At 35.8% G+C, this 21,433-nt stretch overlaps 1 protein-coding gene across 5 annotated transcripts in view; it reads right to left on the reverse strand.

The window, feature by feature from the left end:
- LOC120766250 (polypyrimidine tract-binding protein 1) overlaps positions 1-21,433 on the reverse strand; it is a 420,921-nt gene that overhangs the window by 360,904 nt on the left and 38,584 nt on the right. For 2 of the 5 annotated variants that reach the window (XM_040091637.1, XM_040091633.1), the window contains exons 3-4: positions 16,530-16,557; positions 4,258-4,287 (exon numbers count right to left, since the gene is read on the reverse strand). The exons of 2 other annotated variants lie outside the window; for them this stretch is intronic. In XM_040091637.1, the coding sequence (XP_039947571.1) occupies positions 4,258-4,287; positions 16,530-16,541 (42 nt within the window). In that variant the 5' untranslated portion in view covers positions 16,542-16,557. The remainder of the gene's footprint in view (positions 1-4,257; positions 4,288-16,529; positions 16,558-21,433) is intronic. One more of the 5 variants, XM_040091634.1, reaches the window with a different exon arrangement.

The following is a 21,433-nucleotide window of genomic DNA, read 5'->3' on the forward strand; positions in this document are numbered from 1 at the left end:
AAAATAACATGCATATCATTAAGAGACAATCAAGCCGAGCGGGTGCTCACTCTTTTCAGAGCGAAAAATGAACATCAAATAATCAATATTGCGTTCAGTGCTGCGAGCGTTTGGGATTTCATCTTCGTAATGTTCTATTCTTCGAGCCTTTGAGATTTCTTCTCTGAAATATTCTCTTTTATGAGCAATTTAGATTTCTTCTTCGAAGTACTGTATCCATCATATATGTATGTACATTGTAGAAGATTTGACGAACCCTACTTTATTCATATGTAGGTAACAGTAAAAACGATTTGGAGCTATCTGGCAGTCGTAAAATGACTTTTTGCCAATATTTGAACTCAAGAGAACAATTCTGATACTCAACAAGCTTTAAAAACCGACGATAGTGAATAATATTTCTTACCTGCCAATCTAAGAGGCTAGGCTTGAACTTCTTTCATGCATATGGGATATTATATCAGATAAGATAAATATGGTAAATAAGGATTGCCCCACGACCAAAGGTTTCTTGTGCCTTTTCCTAAGTCACAACGACTCACTTTTCGGCATTAATAAGTTTCAATATACTTCTAGATGCGATGTGATCCCTATTTGGAAACATGGATCCAAGAGTCTTTATCCTGCACCTACTGGCTGCTGCGCAGTCACTTAACAAATGTTCTGCTGTTTCAGGCTCCATGTCGCAGAACCAGAATTTCACACAAGAAGCTAGGCCCTGGTTATATAAGTGCTTCTTGAGCTTACAACGGTCAGTGTAGTAGGTGAAAAATAGTCGGAATTTGTCCCTTGTGAGGTTGATTAGCTCTTAAGGTTGTAACCACCCATTAGCCACTTGGCATGTCGCATGTTTTGGAGTTGTTGTCAATAAACCTCCCTGTCTACTCCTTCATCCTTGCTGAGCAGCTCTATAATGGTATGAAAGGTTCGGGTTCTACTATGTATGTTGGTGAATGCTGCGAAGCGAGCGAGCACACGAGCCATTTCATTCCTAGCTATGACTTTTGTGACCTAGATAAGATGTACTTGGATACGATCTGAAAGACTGTTCAGCCATTCCATACACTCCTGCACCAAAAGCGATTTGATCATATGGGATATATGTCAAATATTATTTTACAAATACAGATAAATAATATATTATTTTTCGAACTCCTTTCTGCACTGCCGACCTTCGGACGGGCCTCAAAAAATAAACCTGATCCCGGTGTGTCCACAGTCGAACTACTTTCGGTAGTTTGGGGATTTTGTATATCAAAGATTTTGTGTCCAGAGTAAGTTGTATTTTTAAAGACAGAGAACACAAAATAAAATCGTTGCTAAAGGCCTTCTATGTAAGGTAAAAAGACAGACGTGAGGTAATAAGATATAGTTTAATCTGGACCGTACGAAATCAGACAAAGCAAATACGACAATATATTTGGCAAAAAAAGGTTCCAAACCCACGTCTTACAAGGAGAGAATATGTTCTTAGTGAAACTGACTCCCAACAGGAGCACTCATTATTGTTTAAAGAATATTGACTTTGTACTGTAAACGGAACTATTATCAGAATAGTAATTTCCGTCTTGAACACCTGCTTTATCCGTCATCTATCTACACGTATGAGTCTTAAATGATTTTTCTAAATTTAATTTAATCTTATTTTTTTAACTTCAGCAATTCCTTTCCACATTAAAGTGTCTTTAGTACCCACTGCTCACACTCATGAACCTAAAAAAGAAATATGTATATAAAAATATAGAGAAAATACCCTTTGAACATGACTTTTTGTCGTTGCACACTTGCACGCCTTGTTGGACACTCAATTGTAAGTTGAAAGAGCGTAAGCCTGCTAAGAAACGAATGAATCGATCTGTGATTGTGAGGCCAAATGAAGAAGCATAAGTATATGTCTATTTGTCTGTATGTATAAATGTTCGTGTGAATGGCAGCATTCGTTCTTGGGCTGTGTGACTGACATTGAAAGTCTATTCGATATTGTTGACATTGAGAAAGAGCTTAATTGCTCAACGATAGAGAAGCGATTAATCAATCGCCCACAGCTAGCACACAAACGCAAGGCTCTGCACATATACATTTGTTTGTACGTATGTGTGTGGATATATGGTCGAGTGTGTGTGTGTGCTCAGTGACGCATTAAGCCAATGAATTGTAGTAGTGACACCCAAAACGGCAGCCAAAGGCCGCCAAAAGCGCCACTGGTAGCAGGCATAAAGCCACCACCTCCACCACACCCACCACTCGCACAGCAACAACTATAACGGCAGCAATATCGTCAGTGGTAGTTTTACTCAGTAAACTATTAGCAGTCGATTAATCCAATAAAATATCTCAAGCACTCACATTCATACGCACATACATACATACGTGTGTCCATGGAATATAGAGCACCAAGCTTGTTAGCAGTCTTCGGCGAATCTGTTGTGGCTTTGCCACTACAAGTGTAATACGTTGTTGCATGTATGGGTGAGAGTATTCTGCAAAGTCATTGTTGATTGTCATGAAATGTTGCAAGTGTTACAACCGAAAAGGTCATTGTGTCATTCAATCTTAAAGGGTCTTTAAGGCTATGCGTATACCCAGCAGGAAAACCTTGACCGAGAACTTCTTTACAAGGTAAACGGTGTTTGATATATGGTATACTACGTCTGATATTCCAACCGAAATAGCCGAGGTGTTCAGAGTAGAGTATGCCATAAAAGTTTGATGTGGTAAAAGGTTAACTTATAATTAAGAGGTGAATGGTGTAATGATCTGAGAGACTCAGCTATTTTCGAACGGTGCTATATGTAGTAAAGTAACGAAAAATTGGAATGAAGAGAAAATTTTTAATCAAACAATTGTTTCAAAGGCTGCTCAAAGTCAACGCCAAGACAGTCTCAAACATACGGTCTAGGATGATAGAGACAACTGCGACCCAATTATGACTAAGAGACAAGACTACAGGTAAGGAAGCATTCAAATAATGCTGGCTACAAAAAGAAGCGCGATATTTGGCTACCACATGAATTGTCTGGGAAAAAATTAATAGAATTTAACAGAATTTAATTAACATCTGCGATTCTTTCCTGAACTGAAATGAAATCAAACCATTTCTGAAGCGAATCGTAAGAGGAGGTAAATAGTGGATCAAATGCGACAATAATGTGCGATAAAGAGCATGGACCAAGCGTGGCGAAGCTCAACAACTGGTCGCAAAGCCAGGATTGACGCCTCGAAAGGTTATGCAAAGTGTTTGGTGGGATTGGAAAAGAATCAACCACTCCTTCTACATTTTACTGTCAACAGCTGATGAGATTGAAGCAAGCAATCGAAAAAAACGGCTAGAACTGATCAACAGAAAGGGCTTCGCTTCCATCAGGACAACGCTAGACCACACACATCTTTGATGATTCGGCAAACACTGGGAGAGCTTGGCTGGGAGGTTTTGATGCTTGTCGCAGTTTTTCGCCGAGAAACCAGAAAAGTTTTACACTAATGGAATCATTATTCCATTTGCAGAAAAATGGCTAAACTTGGTCGACCAAAATGGTACATATTTGGTTCACTAAAGTTCATTATAAATATAAAAAACAATAAGTTGAAGTTTGATTAGAAATACGAAAAGACTTTTTCGCCAATACATAATTGCAAACAAAGCAGATCCCTTCTTTCGTTCGTGACGTCACAAGCTAATGAATTCATCTGTCCAACGGTTACAACAAAAGTAAGAATACGAAACTGTCAAAAACTTTAATACTATAGTTATTTGACGAAATGAAGTATCTTCGGATAAATATTCGTTTGGGTTTTATAGAAAATCATTCGAAGAATCTGCTGTTAAAAGAACCACGTTACCACATTCTGTAATATCTAATACGAGACCGTTCGATTTAGAAAAGTAATATTATATTTTCTCACACACCAAAATCTTTCTTCCAAGGTATCAACCCATGTTTCTTCCGCAAATGTACTAGTTGCCTCAGTAATGTCATTCATGTAGAGGCACTACGGGTCACTAATTGTGCAATAAGCTACTTAAATAGCCGTAGTAGTCATAATCGTTCTCCTAGAATAGGATATTTGAAAAGTGCGTGATTATGGTTCTAGACTTGGCATCTGTACCTGAGGAACCTACAGGATGGTTAAGGTGATGGTTGACTTGACTAATATGTATCATAAGCTTAATTTACAAAGTGAAAAACTCTAGCATATGTGAACTAAATTTGGAACGATTTTATTGCTTTTCTAATATATAGAACTTGTGACACTTACGTTTTCTTTCTCCTCGATAAAAACACTTACCTGAAAAGAGAAACGGCATTGATTAGAATAAAGGATAAAGTAAAATATTTTCGAAATAAATTTCATACAATAATAAGACAAGAAAATAAAACGCGAGATGTTAGAGAAAATTTACAGCAGAATTTAATTTTATTAAAGTTTTGAGAAACTCGTTAGGTGGACGCTGGACTCGAAAGCCAAGTTTAGATGACAAGAGTTATATATATTTAGGGGCTTTTTCTCCATGGCTGGTCAGCAGCCAACTACCACTTAAATTCTGGTTAACCTAACCAAGGCTCCTTCTTTCTGTAAATAACCTTTTTTTAACCAGAACTTAACTGGTTGCTAACCAGAACTTAACTGGTTGCTAACCAGATATTGAGTAAGTGACTCTTATTTTGTATTTTTTTATATCTAATATTTATTGCCATACAATATCCCTTCCACATATAAGCATTTATCATTAGAACACATTCATAATCTGTTAACCCTTATAACATCCATAAGGGTATGATTTATCCAAGCAAAGCACTCACATTGTTGCCTCATAGAAATAAATCAACTTTTCATAACTTTGCATTATTAATTTCGCATTATTTGACTGCATAATTTATGTTACAAGTCAATATATGCAAAATATATTTCTCTAAAAATGTCTGCTTTAGACAAATTCCCTTTGCCACTTCCGCCTTTGGAATAGCGGAAAAAAATCTAAAAATTAAATAAAAGCCATTTATGAAAATTGGAAAACCACAGCACGAATATGAAAAACAATTTATCATTTTTCTATGCTCGACAAAGCCAACTCAAACGCAAAGTACACAAAGGCTCTGCGACCAAGTACGTAAATATGTCTGTATGTACGTGTATGCCCCAGAATATTGGCCAGTGACATCACGGTGACTTGCGCTGACTTTTAGCAAACAGAAAGCTGAAAAAAACTTGCCGCAGCTTCATAACGTACGCAACGCAAAGTATGACGAGGATGTCTTGCGTTTAAATATTTTCGCAACTGCGAGTATATCATCAGCGGAGGGTCTCATAAGTCATTGTTGTAAATCAAATAATTCATAATCGATTCGTGAACACAAGGGAACCGCAGCGATTGAGCAGGGAAAGCAGAGCGAAGTGTAAATATATGTATGTGTATGTGTTTAAGTGTGGCGTATGGTAATAAGCTTATACGGAGAGAAGAATGGTTAACGCATAACGCTCCGTCGAGAGTTAGCCACAAAGCAACGCTGGCGATGATATGAAAATTGAAATTGATGAGCCACAAAAAATGATGACAGTGAAAGCGGAACTGGCATAAGGGAGCCGAGGGCTATGAAGAAAAATAAATAGGCATCAAAATATAAAAAAAAGACTGAACTTCACGTGGAATGTTTCGCTTTTAAACAGGGAAAATTTTTTGTCTGAATGGACTATATCCCGAGAGTGGGAAAATTTTAAATTTTCAATTTTAGATAAGATATCTGAATAAATCAACAAACGCACTTAAGCAAACACAAGGAATGTTCGACATCGAGAACCTGCAATCACACGGCTGCGTAAGCTGATGTTGAGCAGTACCAAAAGCTCCGTCAGTCTCGGGATGGATCTCTCCGATGCGTTCGGTAACAAATGAGCTTTCAAACAAAGCGACCCCATAAGGTGCTATCTTTCAATCACTGCTGGAGCAAATAATTCGAGCTTCTGAAAGAGTTTAGAACTGCTCTCTCGACGAATAAAGACCAAATTCTACAAGTCACTCATCATCTCCGTCCTGCCATATGGTGCAGAGACATGGACGATGATAACATCTGATGAGTCGGCGTTATGAGTTTTCGGGAAAAAGGTTCTACGGAAGATTTATGATGCTTTGCGCATTGGCAACGACGAATATCGCAGTCGATGGAACGATGAGCTACGTTGGCGAGATCATGTCGTCGAAAAACACTCCAACTCTGAGAATCTTCGCCACAGCACCCGCTTGAGGAAGCAGAGGAATAGGAAGAACTCCACTCTATCTAGGGATCTCCAATTGGCGCCAAACAGCGAAAAGAAAGAACGACTGGCGGGATACTACAAATTCGGCTATAACCGAGTAGGCGGTATCTACGCCAATAAAGAAGACGAAGAAATGTGTTATAATAGAAAACGAATTTAGGAAGCATCTGAAATATATATGAAAATATTTCAATATTCAGAGACAAGCATATTTACTGGGCACATTCGCAATAGGCTGCACCTGCAGCTTTTCAGGCATACAAGAGCTTTTTCAAAGCTCTCAAGAACACTTTCAAGACTTCCCACTTTATATTGCATATAGACGCCGACCTTGAGAATACTTGCAAATTTACGATTAAGGCTGATTGATTTTCATTTTGCAAAATTTAACAGTAAATAGTGTAAATTGTTGCACACATTTCCTGATTGTGCCGGCGAAAAAGTTCAGCTGGCCATACGTGAATAATTTATTGGCGATAAATTGTAATTTTCCGATATTTTCCATGCCGCAAGCAACAAAGCAAATTTCGGGTAACCTCGAAGGTATACGAACGCTAATGGTTTAAATTATTCGTACGTGCTCAAGTATTCCGGTTTTTGTATGTGTGCTGTGACGGCAGGTGTAATTGAATACAGAAGTGAAAGAAAGAGTACCCTGTAGGGAAAAAGTTTTTGATGAAACTTGAAAGAAAGAAAACTAGTGGGTTAAATTTTTTAAAATTATTTTTGCCGAGTCAAGGAACCGGAAAGATTTTTGATTTTTTTTACATATAAATGGAGAGTTTATTGTGGACTCAATAGAGACACCTATCAAAATATTATCCTTCATATGGGAGAGTCTGTAAGTAAATAGCTCCAGATGAAACCGGTTACATAATCGTAAAACACCCTAAAAGATAAATGCAAAAGAAACACAAATAGTTTATTCCACAAACCTACAATTGCTTATGTGTCTACATATCCAAGTGCGCAGCATCACACATTTCCGGTAAGAAAACCAAAACGCTCAGGAAATAGTTTACGTTAAACCGAATAGGTAACCGTAAAAGCACTTTTTATTGTTGCACGTTGTATGTGCTCTTATGTAAGTGAATAATCACATACTTATGTACATGTGCATTATCAGCGTTACGCGTCAGAATGTGAGTAAGTGGCGTTTGTGGCGCAAGTAGAAGTACTGCCCACCACAGTATTGATAGCCATTGACTTAGCGCATACATTCCCTTAATCGCAGAGATCATTAATTTTTAATTTTTACATTTTCTCACGGCACAGTAAAACACGCTCTCTTTGCTGTTTTTGTTTCGCATGTAATCGTGCTTGGAAAGTGAAACAGCCAACTTACGAGAAGCCGAGAAAGGTGTGCGAAACCACTGTGGGGAATTATATTTCCCAGTTCAATAACGAAGATAATACGATTTAGTAAGTTTGCTTTATTAATAATGGGATATCAAATCTCTTGAAAGAGACTTTGGGTGCAATAAGAAATATAACTAAGGTAGTAAGTAATATCCTGAAAATATAGTGAGAAGGCATATAATGGTTTTGATTTCACAAGCACCTAGAGAGACAACTGATATACTGTAGTATTTATGCTTAAGGGGTTACTAGGTTTTACGGGTTTCAAAAACATTTTTTTGTCTTATTAAATTCATTCTACAACACCTCTAGAATATTGTCTTAAATTTTCAAGTTGATTCGAATAAAAGTTTCGGAGATAGAACCTTGAGAACTTGTGCGCTCAAGGCAAGCTAGGCTAAGTGAGCCGTCATTAAACTGTTTTTCTCGAAACTGTGTTTTTGAAGTGTGTTGGGAAGATTTCTCGAGAACTACTCAATAGATCTTCATGAAATTTTACAAAGGCCTTTGAGATACAATTTTTAAAGACTTGAACGAAGGGTCTTTATGAAATTTTACACCGGTCTTTGAGATACAACTCAACCAAAACAAGTATTTTTTCACTTTAGATGATCTTGTAAGGAGTTATCCTGCCAACGCGGGCTCATCTTTTTTCCGATGGGTCACCCAAATGGTGTCGGTTTTAAATATTTTTTTTCCACAAATTTCAGAATTTCATTTTTATATGAGAAAAAAATTGTTGAAAACAGTTTTTTACCCGAGGGAACCCATGAAACCCCTTAAACCCCTTACATGCAACTCGCTGAATACCAACAGTAAGAAAAACCTACTGAGAGTAAATGCAGAGAGGAAATGCAGTTTACAGACAGAGTAAATAAACATGGTTCACCGTTGATCTGTTTAATTCTCACTAACTCTTAAATAGATCCATATTGTTGTAAGAGTGTGAAACTTGAGGGCAAAGCTGGTGAAACTATATTACGATGGGTAAGTGCGAGAGTGAGGAATAGAGACACTATTCGGTGAGTCAAAACCAGAAGTGACTAAAATGCGAGTCAGAGAAAATCGCAAAATTCTGAATTACAGGAATATGAGCGAATACCATTTTTTCCATATGTTCTAGAACCAAGTCAGCTTATGCAAGACTTCACATAACAATCTAATCCCTAATGTTAGGGAAAAAGCAGAAATTGTGGAGGCATTTTTTTATGGTGTAGAGCATATAAGAAACACTGCGAGTATAATCAATCCTGGATTTGGAAGATAGAATCTGAAACGAGGACAGTAAGCGAAGAGAGAAAGCAGCGTTAGCTCAGCTCTGAAACAACATTTCATTTTTAGATGAAAAATTGTTGAAGCAGTCTCTTTTTTATCCAAGGAAACCCATGTAACGCCTTAAACGTATTGATTGAAGCTGAAAAATATACATTATATTTACTAGAAAATAAATTTTGCTAAAAGAAATATGTGGTGTGGTGTCTCCAAACACACTAGTATCTCTAGCTTCAGAAAATATATTTTATTATTAGCCGAAAGGGATCAAATATCTATTATCTACTAGATATACTACACTTTAATTCAGTATATGTATGTATAAAAAAATAGTACCTAAAGTAAAAACAAATTGCAGATGTGGCACATAGCCACTGTGGCAAGCACTCAATCAGCAAGACCAGATGCAAAATGCCAAGCATGTGAGCAATTTATCGCAGATGAAAAAAAATCAAAATATATCTACGCTTGCAGTGAAAACGCGAGGGCATGCAGCGTGAGCTCATTTGTCACCCAACGATCCCTTCGGAAGTCGATTACCGAAATTCAATTCATTTCATTACAAATTTATAGAGCACTTTCGAAAACTGCTGCAAATTTATTTGAGAATTTTAAGCGTGCCGCTGACCAACGCTCGCTACAGTTGCGAATTAGTCTAATCAGCGAATTTAAAGCGAAAAAAGCTAAAAATATTCGACAAAAGAAAAGAGTAAAATCAAAAGTGAAGAATTAACGAAAATTTTGCTAAAACGTGACATTGCCGAAAAGTGAAAGGTGGTCAACTTAATAACAAACTTCAGATTGAAAATTGCCCCGTCGCGTTGACTGTGTCACCAACTTGTTGCCCGCGAATGGGCGCTGAAAAACTGCTGACACAAAACAAATGCAAGTGTCAAAAGCGATTACTCAATAACTCTGCGAAGCTACTTAATTAAAGAGTCAACGAACGTTTGCTTGAAGCCGGCAACCATCGCCATTAAATGTGACCAAATTAAGTTATGCAAATTCATGTTTGGTGAATTCTTTCGGGCCGCCACCAACTGCCTATAAACCGCGGTTGGGGGCTCGCATGCCAATGACTTGTTCATGGCTGTCGCTTGGTAGCTCAAGCGCGTACTCGCATTGCCAAATATAGCTCAGTCGAATAGCTGAATTTACGCCTCACTGAAAGCGTTCAAGACATCCAAAGGCTAAGTGACGGTAAGTGGGTATTGGCAGGCAGATCGGTATGTATTATATGGCTGATCAAGAAGAAAATACACCTCTACAGCAAGTGGACTACAATCGAAATCATGACAGGTGTGCGTTCGTCAGTGAGCGCATGCGCGAAACCGGATTTCAATATCGCCAAATTCGGTTCGAGCTTATTTTACATACATATTTACTAAGAAGTACACTACTTAGGCAAGTCACGTGGTTACGCTTGAGTTGGGCAAGTGTTCAAGTGCTTTTAAGAAAGCAAACACCAAGATAATTTATAATAAAGACAACTTTAAAGAAAATAATGTAGGGAAGTAGAAGATTCGAAACAGCGTGACCGAGAGTAATGGACTAGACATAAATCCAAATAAATCAGAGCTAGTTTTTTTTACAAAGAGATACAAAATCCCTGATGTTACTCTCCCTTCGTTGGGAGGATTTATTCTTCAGCCGGTGGACAGGGTAAAGAACTTGGGGTTTATCCTTGGCAGAAAGCTCTCAGGAAGCCAAACATCTTAGGGAAGCCAAACAGTGAGGAGACAGTAAGGAGACAATCTCTCGGCTTATGCTGTTGTAGAGGAACAAATGGTAAAAGGTGGTGCTTCATACCAAAAGTGAGAAATTTCTATGAGACCATAGTTAAACCTATAATTATTTATGGGTTCAGTGTTTGGTGGGAGGTGCTTGATAGAACTACACTCTCTAAGCAGCTGGAGCGTGTTCAAAGAATGACTTTCATAGGCATCTATGGTGCACTGGGGTCAACCTCAACAATGGCACTTAATGCCATTCAACACGTTGCACCTGTAGAGATAGCTGGTTGGTACTTGGCGGCGAAGTCTGCTATTAGACCGCCGGGCGGGGACACACTGAAAATCTCCGCCGCTTCGATTGCATACCTTCCATCCTAAATCACAAAACCACAGAATCTTCTCCTGACGATTCTTTCTCGGCTCCTGCAACTGCGATGGATTTTTTGAGCGTTGGAGAAGGCGTGCATTGAGCTTTTTCACGAATGGTACGAAGTTATGGGCAAGAATAGGTGGTGGAGTCAGACTACCAAACCACTGTAGCGTCTTTTAAGAGGAGGTGGCTCCCTTGAGTTTCCGGTCACAGTGGAATCTCTGGATGCCGATAAGCTGGATAGGGAGGACACCCTTTCCCAATTTGGACCGATTAGAGTTGACTCAGTTCTCCGAAGTCTGCTTGCGATCTCAGGTTGGACAGTTGGAACTTTAGTTATCTTGGTAACCGCTTGTCAATAGCTAGAACTTGTGAGACTGCGACATCCTTCTGACGCAGAGTGAACTGCAAGACGTCATTCGTGCTACTGGCTTTTAGCCAAGGCAATCTCACCACAATTGTATAAATATTCTGTCGGATTCTCTTTGTCCAAACTTTATGGAGGAAGACGAAGTGGAATCATTCATATTTATTGCTGAGCCTTTGCTGGCGAAGTTGCCGGGATTGATATTCAAGTGAGATTCATTGATTTTGAATCAACTTTACAACCTCAACCAACCTAACTTTATCTAAGCTAACCTTGTACTACTATATGGCACAGTTGTCAGACATCTGTGGTTTCGACAAATGAGCAGTTTTTTCGTCAGAAAAGGATATGTGCGAAATTGCGGGTTCATATCTCAGAAACTAAGAGACTAGTTAGCGTATATACAGTCCGACGGATAGGCTTAACTAGACAGGCTGATGATTTATATAATGTATATATGTATGTAGCTTATAGGATCTCCGTCGTGGGTGTTACAAACATCGTGGCAAACTTCTATGCCCTGTTCATGGTTCAAAATTATTTCGATATTTCTCTTTGATTTTCTTCTACGTCCAACGAAAGCAAAAGTTTTTGCAAAATTTTGTAATATTTATAATATCTTATTTATGAGTCCACTGTATCAAAATTAATTATCAATAAAACTGTTAAAAGTGTATATTTATCAATACATCGACATTTTCGCTTATTTCTTCTGCCCAAATAAAAAATCGCCAAGTAAAAATTTTTATTCCCACGCGCTTTTAGTTTCCACTTAAAATTTTTTCCAAGTTTTTGTTTTGTTTGTGTTCGCTTGCACTCATTGAAAAACTTGATTTCAAAACATCAAAAAACGCTAATAAAACAAAACACGAAACAACACAGCCGAACACAAACAAAATAATCAAAAATCAAAAAAAAAAAAATCAAAAACAAAAAAACCGAAAAAATTTGGCGAAATAACAAATCAAATATGAACCGAATTATTGTGGTGTTTTTTACGAGCGTCAAATGCATTTATTTTGACTCGGATCTGTTACACAAACAATGAGCGCGGAGGAAACAATAAATAACTGCAAAGGCGCGATCGCTGCCAGACCATGCAAGTTGTTGGCGCATGGAACGCCGCACACGGCTCCACTACGCGGCCAAAGAAGGCACGGACATCATTAGCCGCGGAGAATGCTTGTGTCGGATAGTAACTAATCTATATTATATATTTAATTTAATATATATAGAGAGGTTTATATTTTTAAACACTTAATTGCTGCTTAGAATGCTTTGGCTTAAATGCTTTCGCTTTGCTGCGGAAGGTTGCGAACAATTTGCGGCGCCATTAGCGTCGTGTGGCAGTAAATTAGTGATTCGTTCGCGCCACATTTCGCGGATTTGACAATTTTCGTGCGAAAAATAGTGATATGAATAGGAAAAGCACAAAAGTCTCATTTCAAAATATGAGATTTCACGAAAAAAACAAATTTATATATGTATAATAACATACTAAACAAAATAGTTTTTGAAAATTTTTGAATAAAAAAAGATTAGCGGTAAAGACAAAAACAACATTTCTAATGTATTTTAAATAATTTCTAATGAACTTTTCTAAACAGTTCAGATAACAGCCCTCTCCAATAGCATTTATTTGACTCCCACTACAAATATCTCATCCCAAAATTGGCTGAAATTCAAAACAATTAAAAATATATTTATCACGCGCCAAATTTTTCGACATTTTGATAATGTGCACAGAAATTTATGACACATTAAACTGAATTAATAAAATCAGTATTATTAAAACTATAAACAGAAATATTCGTCGGAATATCTCGCAGACAAATGCACTGCTCATTAACGGCCACTAAACACTGCAACAGACAAAAATGCCCACACGCCCGCTCAGTACCTTTTGTCTAGAAATATTGTCTTGGCTAAAAATAAGCACACAACAGGCGTCTTCGATTCGCCCCTTCTCTGCTCGCTATATTTGAGCGCTGCCCTCCTCTAGTCACAAGCATTTGTAAGTAAATTCATCAACAGAGGGTTCCACTGGTGGTATCATCTCCATTTGGCTACATCAGTGGCTAATTCTTTATTACTTTTATAGGAATTGTTTATTCGATTGGCCACTCTCTTAGTACGTTAATATATATTTGTCATTCAATTAGGTCCATATGTGTTCTAAATATCCATATTTTTGATTTGAAAAATATTTTGAAATTGGCCATTTCTTTCACTTTGTTTACGGTACTTTTCCACTCAATCTTTTAGCGTTTTATCAAATTTGTATTTGTTCTGCCGGCCCCCACTCGACAACACCTCAGTCGGTGCTATTAAATCGACATTTACGGACGGTGTGCCTACTATGGGGCCAAATTTGTATTTTTAAGATTGTTTTCATTGCTGTATTATGTTGATTTTGAAATTGAAGAAAGCATAATCAGTTTCTTTTTGAACGCGTTTTCTCAGAACAACATTTTTCGAGTTTGTAAAAAACGGAATGATCAAATTATCATGAAATTTTCACCTGTTCAGAATATATTTCTACCTGCATTGAGCTAGCGATTTTTGGATCTGATCAAAGATCGAATTCTGACAGGCCAAACCGACCGAAATTTGGTGTAAAATTCAACTTCACTTAAACTCCGCCATTTTATACATTTTCCCTAAGTCATTGTAAGGAGAATGTCTTGTAGTTTAAAGAGACTTTTTAATTTTTAGACTTAATTCACGAAAAACTAATACGGCTGTCCTGACGTTGAGCAATACCAAAAGCTGTGTCAGGATCGGAAAGGACCTCTCCGAATAGTTCGATACCAACCGAAGCTTCAGACAAGCCGACTTCCTATCATGCTTCTTCACTCTACTGTTGGAGAAAATAGCTCGAGCTGCAGAGCTGAGTAGAAAAGGTATAATCTTCTATAAGAGCGTACGCCGATGATATTGATATCATTGGCCTTAACAGCCGTGCGGTTAGTTCTAATCTCTCTACACTGGACTAAGAAGCGAAGCAAATGGGTCAGATAATGAACGGGGGCAATACGAAATATCCCCTGTCATCAAACGAACAGTCTTTGCATTCGCGACTTGGCTCCCACGTGGCTATTGACCGTCATAACTTTGAAGTCGTAGATAATTTGGTCTATCTTGGAACCAGCATTAATTCCAATAACTACGTTAACCTCGAAATGCAACGCGGAATACATTTTGCCAACAGGTGCTACTTGTGACTAAGAAGTAAAGTCCTCTCTCGACGAAAAAAGACCAAACTCGATGAGTCACTCATTATTCGCGTCCTGCTATGTGGTGCAGAGGCATGGACGATGAAAACATCTGATGAGTCGACGTTACGAGTTTTCGAGAGAAAGGTTCTGCGGAAGATTTATTTAACGATGAGCTGTACGAGATACTTATATGACGACATTGAGATATGTAGTTCAGAGAATTAAGAGACATCGGCTAAGCTGGCTAGGTCATGTCGTTCAAATGGATGAAAACACTACAGGTCTGAGAGTATTCGACGCAGTACCCGCCAGCGGAAGCAGAAGAAGAAGACCTCTAGTCCTTTGGAGAGATCCGATGAAGAAGGATCTGGCTTCACTTGGAATTTTGTATTGGCGCCAAACAGCGAAAAGGAAGAACGACTGTACGACAATAAAGAAGAAGAAGAATTTTTACGAAGCTCATGTCCTGTTCTGTGGTTATATATGAAGATCGCTTTTAAGTTCTGTCCACTGAGCGTGGAGGTAACATATTGCATTCTCACTGCTAGCTTTTTCCTTTTACTACAGTTCCAGCGACGATTAATTTTATATACATTGTCTTTATTTTTATTTTCAATGGAAAAGTCCTATAAAAGTTATATTTATTTTCAGTTTGCTTCTAGCAGCAAGTAATCATTCAACATTTCAGAGATTCTTAGTAAATACTTATTACTGATAATGAAATCATCACACACTTAATCAGATTCATCACAAATATGCCAAGCATTGTTTTTGTTGCTTTTCTAGAGTCAATTGTCGTGCGATGCTAAGACTGTATTACTCATTCTAGGATCCCATTTGTTTTGTTAAATACTTTGTGGCTTAAGGCATGCTATGTCTGTCTATATGTACCTATGTTTGTGTTTATGAGCATTAATTTTTCATGCCACTTAATTCTTAGCCACTTGTTCATTAGCGAATGCGTACCGAGCACTCGCACTTCTCGGCTCTACTCTGAGTACTTTTTGTTTTTATGCGCCCTCATCAATAATTTTTACCGCATGTTCGCACTCCTTTCTACAATTTTCTTTATATGAATAATGGGGCTCTTCTCATGTCATTGAACTCTGCTTGTTCTTGTGTGCTAAAGTGGATGTACTTGTTTCGGTTTATTTGCTTATTTGGTCAGCTCAAATTCTTAGGTGGTGTTCGCCATATTTGGTGACTTTTAGACTACTTATACACAGGTGTGGGTGTTAGCGGTACTTAGGAAAATTATTAAATATGGGATAATTGTCGGTGGTTGGCAGAGTACTATCGTTGCTTAGAACCTACGAGAGCTTGTGCTGTTTACAGTAACTTCAAATATTCATCTCTTCAACATTTTCGAACGATTATTTTTAAAAACGCAGGTTTTTTCGACGTGGGTTAACTCAGCAACAGTGCGTCGATAACCTCGATTAAATTTTTGGCGATGAAGCTGCATACTTTGCCTGAGATGGGCAAAGAAAAAAGTCCGTTCTACGTTCCCCGAATAAGAGTTCACGGGTGGCAAATTCGTAGCTTCTAAAACCAAAATTATAAAAGTGAAGTTCTAGAACTTAGTGAAGGAATATTAGTGCGGAAACACTTCTCAAGTCCACAAACACAATAGATTGGTGCAAATTCAGAACCTAATGGAATACTACGAAACAATCGCAGGAAGAAATATACAGGCAATTATTTGTATTTTCTCATGAACTATTTTATGGCATATTCCACAGCATTCGATTCCAAGTAAAACAGTTAGATAGTCACCAGCGACTTGAGCGCATGACGTCATTCCTACTCGGTGTTTAAATTGCTTTTAAATAAAGTTAAGATAACAATTAACTGTGGACTTCTGTTTTCTGTTTGTGAGCACATGAAGCGTAAAAAAGTTAAAAAAGAGAAAATAAAATGTTTATAAAAATTCCATAATAATTGCAAACACTTACACGGCTGTGCATATCTGAACAAACTTACCTAAAAATAGAAGAAAAAATAAGGAAAATTGTAGCAATTATAAGCAAATACTTTCGGCTTAATATTTTCGCATTTTTATTTCGTAAATAAAAGATGTTCCGGAAACAAGCAGATAGTAGAAAGAGGATTGCAGCAGCTGAGCGGTTAGCTAAAGGTAGGAAATTAGTTGTAGAATGAAAGACTTTAAATTAAAAACATAAAATATATACTTATGTGTGTATGTAGGTGATTATATTAGAAGGGAATGAATGCAAATAGAATGTGAATTTCAATTCGTTATGCTAAATTATTTTATCAACATCCGCTCGCTGTTTGGAAACTAACTAAACATAGTAGGTTAGCGACTGTTTACACTGAAAACAAAAAATGCTTGCGACTCTAAATAAACACGAGGAAACATGAAACGCAATTAAAACACACATCGAATAGATAACAAAAGAAAAACAAACATATAGGAAAAGAAACAACAAAAACATAAAAATTGCAAGTAAATAAAATAATATTTGAGCTGAAAAAGCAGAAACTATTGGCGTAACTGTTTAATGGTTGAAAACAGATGTTTCGCGTGTTAGCAAGTGGCTAACAGACAGAAAACGTAAATATTTGCAGATTAAATTAAACAAAAGTAAGAAACTAAAAAAAATCAAAACTAAAGAACTAAAATAAAACAAATTTAAAAAATTTAAAATATGAGCAAGAACTTAAACAAATAATGAGAAAATATAAAATAATTTAATCTGAAAATAAAAATTAAAAAAAAATATAAAAAAATTAAACAAAGAAATTAAAAATAAATTAAAAATTTAAAAAATAAGTTAAATAATAAATAAAAATTTAAAAATATGAAGAAGTAAAACAAAACAAAAATAATGAGAAAGAAAAAACTTATAAAATAATTAATTTACAAAAAAATCAGAAAACTAAAACAATAAGCATTTAAAAAATAATTGAAATAATTAAAAATTTAAAAATGTGAGAAAAAAAAACTAAAAACAAAATGAGAAAGAAAAAAGTTATAAAAAAAATCAATTCAAAAAAACTTAAAACAAAAATAAAAATTATAAACAAAAATTTAAAATATGATGAAAACAAAAACAAAAAACTAATGAGAAGGAAAGAATTATAAAATAACTAAATTAGCAATAAAAAAATTTAAAAATAAAAACAAATTAAAGAATTAAACGAAAAAAGTCAAAAATGTGAGAAGTAAAAAACAAAATAATAAAAAAGAAAAAATAATCAAATAATTAAATTAAAAATAAAAATAAAAAAATTTTAAAAGAGAAAATAAAAATAAAAACCAAAACAAAAAATTAAAAATTAAAATAAAATTATAAATACAATAAATTTATGAAAAAGTGAAATTATTGCGAGAAATCGAAAAGTAATTAAATAATTCTAATTCAGGCAAGTAGTTCTCGAGAATGTTCTATCAGCATGTACATATGTATGTACATACAGTGTGCGACAAAACTAAAGCACGGAATCTACCTTGTCGGTATTTAACTGGATAAAATCATAAATTAGGCATTACGTGATGTTTTATTGATTTGTATTATTAGTTCATGTATTCTTCTTTTAAAATTAGTAAAAATTAAACAAATTAACTTATTAAAAAAATATATAAAATACCATATATGAAAAACTCCAAAAATTTGGTGCGACAAAACAAAAGCACGAAATGGTTTTATGATTGAAAAATGTATGTCTTTCAATATTTGGTTGCGTATCCCTTATTTTTCAATACAGTTGCACATCGGCTAGGCATGGACTCAATTAATTTATTTGATGTGTCCCAGGAAATGCTTTTCCATGCTACCTTCACTTGAATGTATAAAACGGCCTTATTTTTACAATTCTCAAGTCTGATTTTTCGATCTACAATCTACCATTGGTTCTCTATGGGATTGAGATCAGGTGATTGTGCGAGTCGATTCAAAACCTCATTCCTGTTATCAACAAACCACTGTTTTACACAAATAGCAGTGTGTTTCTGGTCGTTGTCATGTTGATAACTCCATTTTAAAGCCATTTCTTCTGCAACATGTGGCAGCATTAATATTCTGAGAAATATTTTTATGCTTATATTTGTCCATTATACTGTTTATATGATGAATTTATCCTATTGTATTCCCCTGGAAAACAACCCCACACTAGTACATTGTCTCCACCATGTTTCACCGCGCTTGTTTTATAACGTTGATTTAGGCGTTGTCCTCCTTCGGTCTGCCTACCAGCTTCAGCCCATCTCAATCTTTGATATTAAACTTCGATTCGCCAGAAAAAGTACAGTTTGCCATTTGGTAATCGCTCGAATTTATGTGCATCCTCACAAATTCCAATCACGCCAGTCTGTTCTTTAAATAAATAATACGGCTTTTTTGCAATAACTTGCTACAGGTAGCATGAAAATTCCCCATCGACAGCTCGACGTTGTATGGATCTCTGTAATATATTTAACCGTAATTGTCTTACAATAGATATTGCCGATATAAAAGGGTAATTTTTATTGCCCGAATGACTCCTTTATCCTCTCGTTCGGTTGCTCTTCACGGCCGTCTACCTCTATGCGCTGTAACCAAAGAGCTTGATTAGCCAAATCAGCTAAATGTTCGGGAAACATTAGGATGATTTATTCCAAACTTTTTTGCAATAGTCATAACCGATTCTCTTTTCTTAAAATCCTTAACAAATTTTTTTCTAAAATGAACAGAATACTTATTTCGAGCCATTGAAATATCTTTCTCTTTAACATACAACCAACCGTACTGAATGACGAACTGCAACTGAATATGCATTAATATTTTTCTAATTAGGTAATAACTACACATATACAACATTTTTGATCATTAAAAACCGTTTGACATACAATTAATGTGCAATTAGAGTAAATTCTTAGTTATGTGCTTTTGTTTTGTCGCACCAGATTTTTGGAGTTCTTCATATATTTAATTTTATATAATATTTTAGTAAGTTAATTTGTTTAATTTTTACTAATTTTAAAAGAAGAATACATGAACTAATAATACAAATCAATAAAACATCACGTAATGCCTACTTTATGATTTTATTCGGTTAAATACCGACAAGGCAGATTCCGTGCTTTAGTTTTGTCGCACACTGTACATACATTAGGAGGGTTCGAGTTTTTTAAATTTAGCGAATGTTGATTTTCAGCCAACTAAAACAATTCTTATGAAACATATAAATATTTATATATAAATATAGTAAATTTTATAAAAAAAAAATTAAAATTTAAACCAATTACAAACATAATTTTGCTATAAAAAAGATTTATAAACAAAAATTGAATCTTTAAAGTAATTACAAAAACAAACTTTACAAAAAAATTGATATTTAAAGTAGTTAGAAAAATATTATTAAATATTAAAAATAATTTTTTTGTATATAAAAATTGTATTAAAAAAATCAATATATTTTATTTAAAAAATTTTTTTATAAAAAATTATCTTTAAAGTGATTACAGAAATAATTTTATTATGACTTATTATTGTTTTTTGTGAATAGTTCAAATTTTTTAAACTTTTTTAATTCTTTTTTTTTTGTCATAAAAAATAAAATTTTATTAATTCTTGAGAAGTTTTAGAACTTTTCCAAATTTTCGAAACACCCTAATGTAACTATTTCCATAAGAAATAAAATTTTATTAATTATTAATATTTAAAAAAAAAAAATTCCAAAATTTTCAACCACCCTAAAGTACTTATTCCCATACCATACAATGCTTTGTAACTAAATGTGATAAAACTTGAAATGAGTATTAGCACCTTACGTGACGTAGATAATGAGGTTGCTTGTTAAAACACACATTTCAAAGCCGTAAATCGGACGGAGGTGGCAGTAAGGCACTGAAAGTAACTGCTAATTTATTACCGAGCGATCTTATCAGGCGCTACTTTAAATCAGAGCACCAAGAAGTGATAAGGCTACACACTACAGTTAATTAGTGTTCTAACACTCACTTGCAATTAGAATTGATGTGATTATATAGAATATTTTAAGTGGTAACCACTTAGGGACAATGAGTGTACTTTTAGGGATAGAGAGATACTTGAATGGTTTAGTCGTGGAATATATTTATTCTGAAATTCTATACTTTCCAAACAAAATGGACAAAACTGTGAGATTAAATTAACATGTTTGCTATAGCTAACAAGTCTATATCAACTTAGCCAACAATATTAAAAATAAAACATTTTTTTTTTTTGCATTTTTGACATCACCAATTAGAAATTTCGCTCAGAGCAGTATTTTTATCCGCATCAAACGCGCGAAAAGCACACACACCACAAGTACTGCCAAGTGCCTGCGAGCATTTTCCGCTTTTTGCACACATCAAATAGCGAAAGGAGCAACGCTTGTCTAGCGTTGCGCTTTGTTGTTGCTAAATTTCTATATTCATGCATGATTTGCCGCTCAAATGCACCACTGAAGCGTTGACATTATTCTGACAGCTCGCGGCGATAGCGACACCGACACCGTCAGCAACACCGCTGGCAGGCGACGCAACAATAAGCTCTGCAATAACACTACTTGGCAGCCAGTGAAGTAGGCTGGCTGGCTGGCAGGCAGACAGACACGCCGCGGCGATCGGGCAATAGGCAGCCAAAACAAGTGAAAATAGCAAAAGACAACAACAGCACGACAACAATTGCTGCTGGTTAGGCTGACTGATGAGCATCAACAATATTTACAAAACACTAGAGCAACAACAACCGCAACTAGAAAGAAAAACAACAATGAGAAATTGCTAAAGTCAAAAAGTGACAGCATTCAACGCTCATCAACCGCAATAATGTGTACGCAAGCACACACACATACACACAAACTCATGTGTATGCAAACATAAAGTGGC

This window comes from Bactrocera tryoni, chromosome 1, assembly GCF_016617805.1.
Source record: "Bactrocera tryoni isolate S06 chromosome 1, CSIRO_BtryS06_freeze2, whole genome shotgun sequence".
Classification (NCBI taxonomy): Eukaryota; Metazoa; Arthropoda; class Insecta; order Diptera; family Tephritidae; genus Bactrocera; species Bactrocera tryoni.